Here is a 292-nt window from a genome sequence, read left to right as displayed (position 1 = left end):
TAGAGTAGGCAGGCTGCTCCACCGCAAAGGGCTGCTTTGGAATAAAAAATTGCAGCAAACCCGCAACGATTCCCACACCAGCCTTTTTACTCTTCCTTAACGCAACTACGCCCTTTCTGCGCAGACTTAGCAACACGTTTTATTTACCTTGTACTTGTACAATGGCAACTAATAAAGTTGAGCAGCCTTTTAAAACCCTGTGGGTTGTTCTTTAACCAGGACGGGGGGTCAGAGCGGTGCTGGCGGTACCGGTGAGGCCAGCCTGGGACATGGCACAGCTTCAGACCGCAGG

The 292-nt window shown here is 51.0% G+C and overlaps 1 protein-coding gene across 1 annotated transcript in view; it reads left to right on the top strand.

Moving 5' to 3' along the window:
* Positions 1-130, top strand: part of PPDPF (pancreatic progenitor cell differentiation and proliferation factor) — a 1,729-nt gene extending 1,599 nt beyond the window's left edge. The window contains exon 5 of the mRNA XM_010075283.1: positions 125-130. Within this exon, the coding sequence (XP_010073585.1) occupies positions 125-130 (6 nt within the window). The remainder of the gene's footprint in view (positions 1-124) is intronic.
* The last annotated feature ends 162 nt before the right edge of the window (positions 131-292 follow it).

This window comes from Pterocles gutturalis, unplaced genomic scaffold (genome assembly GCF_000699245.1).
Source record: "Pterocles gutturalis isolate BGI_N339 unplaced genomic scaffold, ASM69924v1 scaffold16792, whole genome shotgun sequence".
Taxonomy (NCBI): Eukaryota; Metazoa; Chordata; class Aves; order Pterocliformes; family Pteroclidae; genus Pterocles; species Pterocles gutturalis.
The sequence above is the reverse complement of the archived record's forward strand: the minus strand, read 5'-3'. Positions and strand labels throughout refer to the sequence as shown.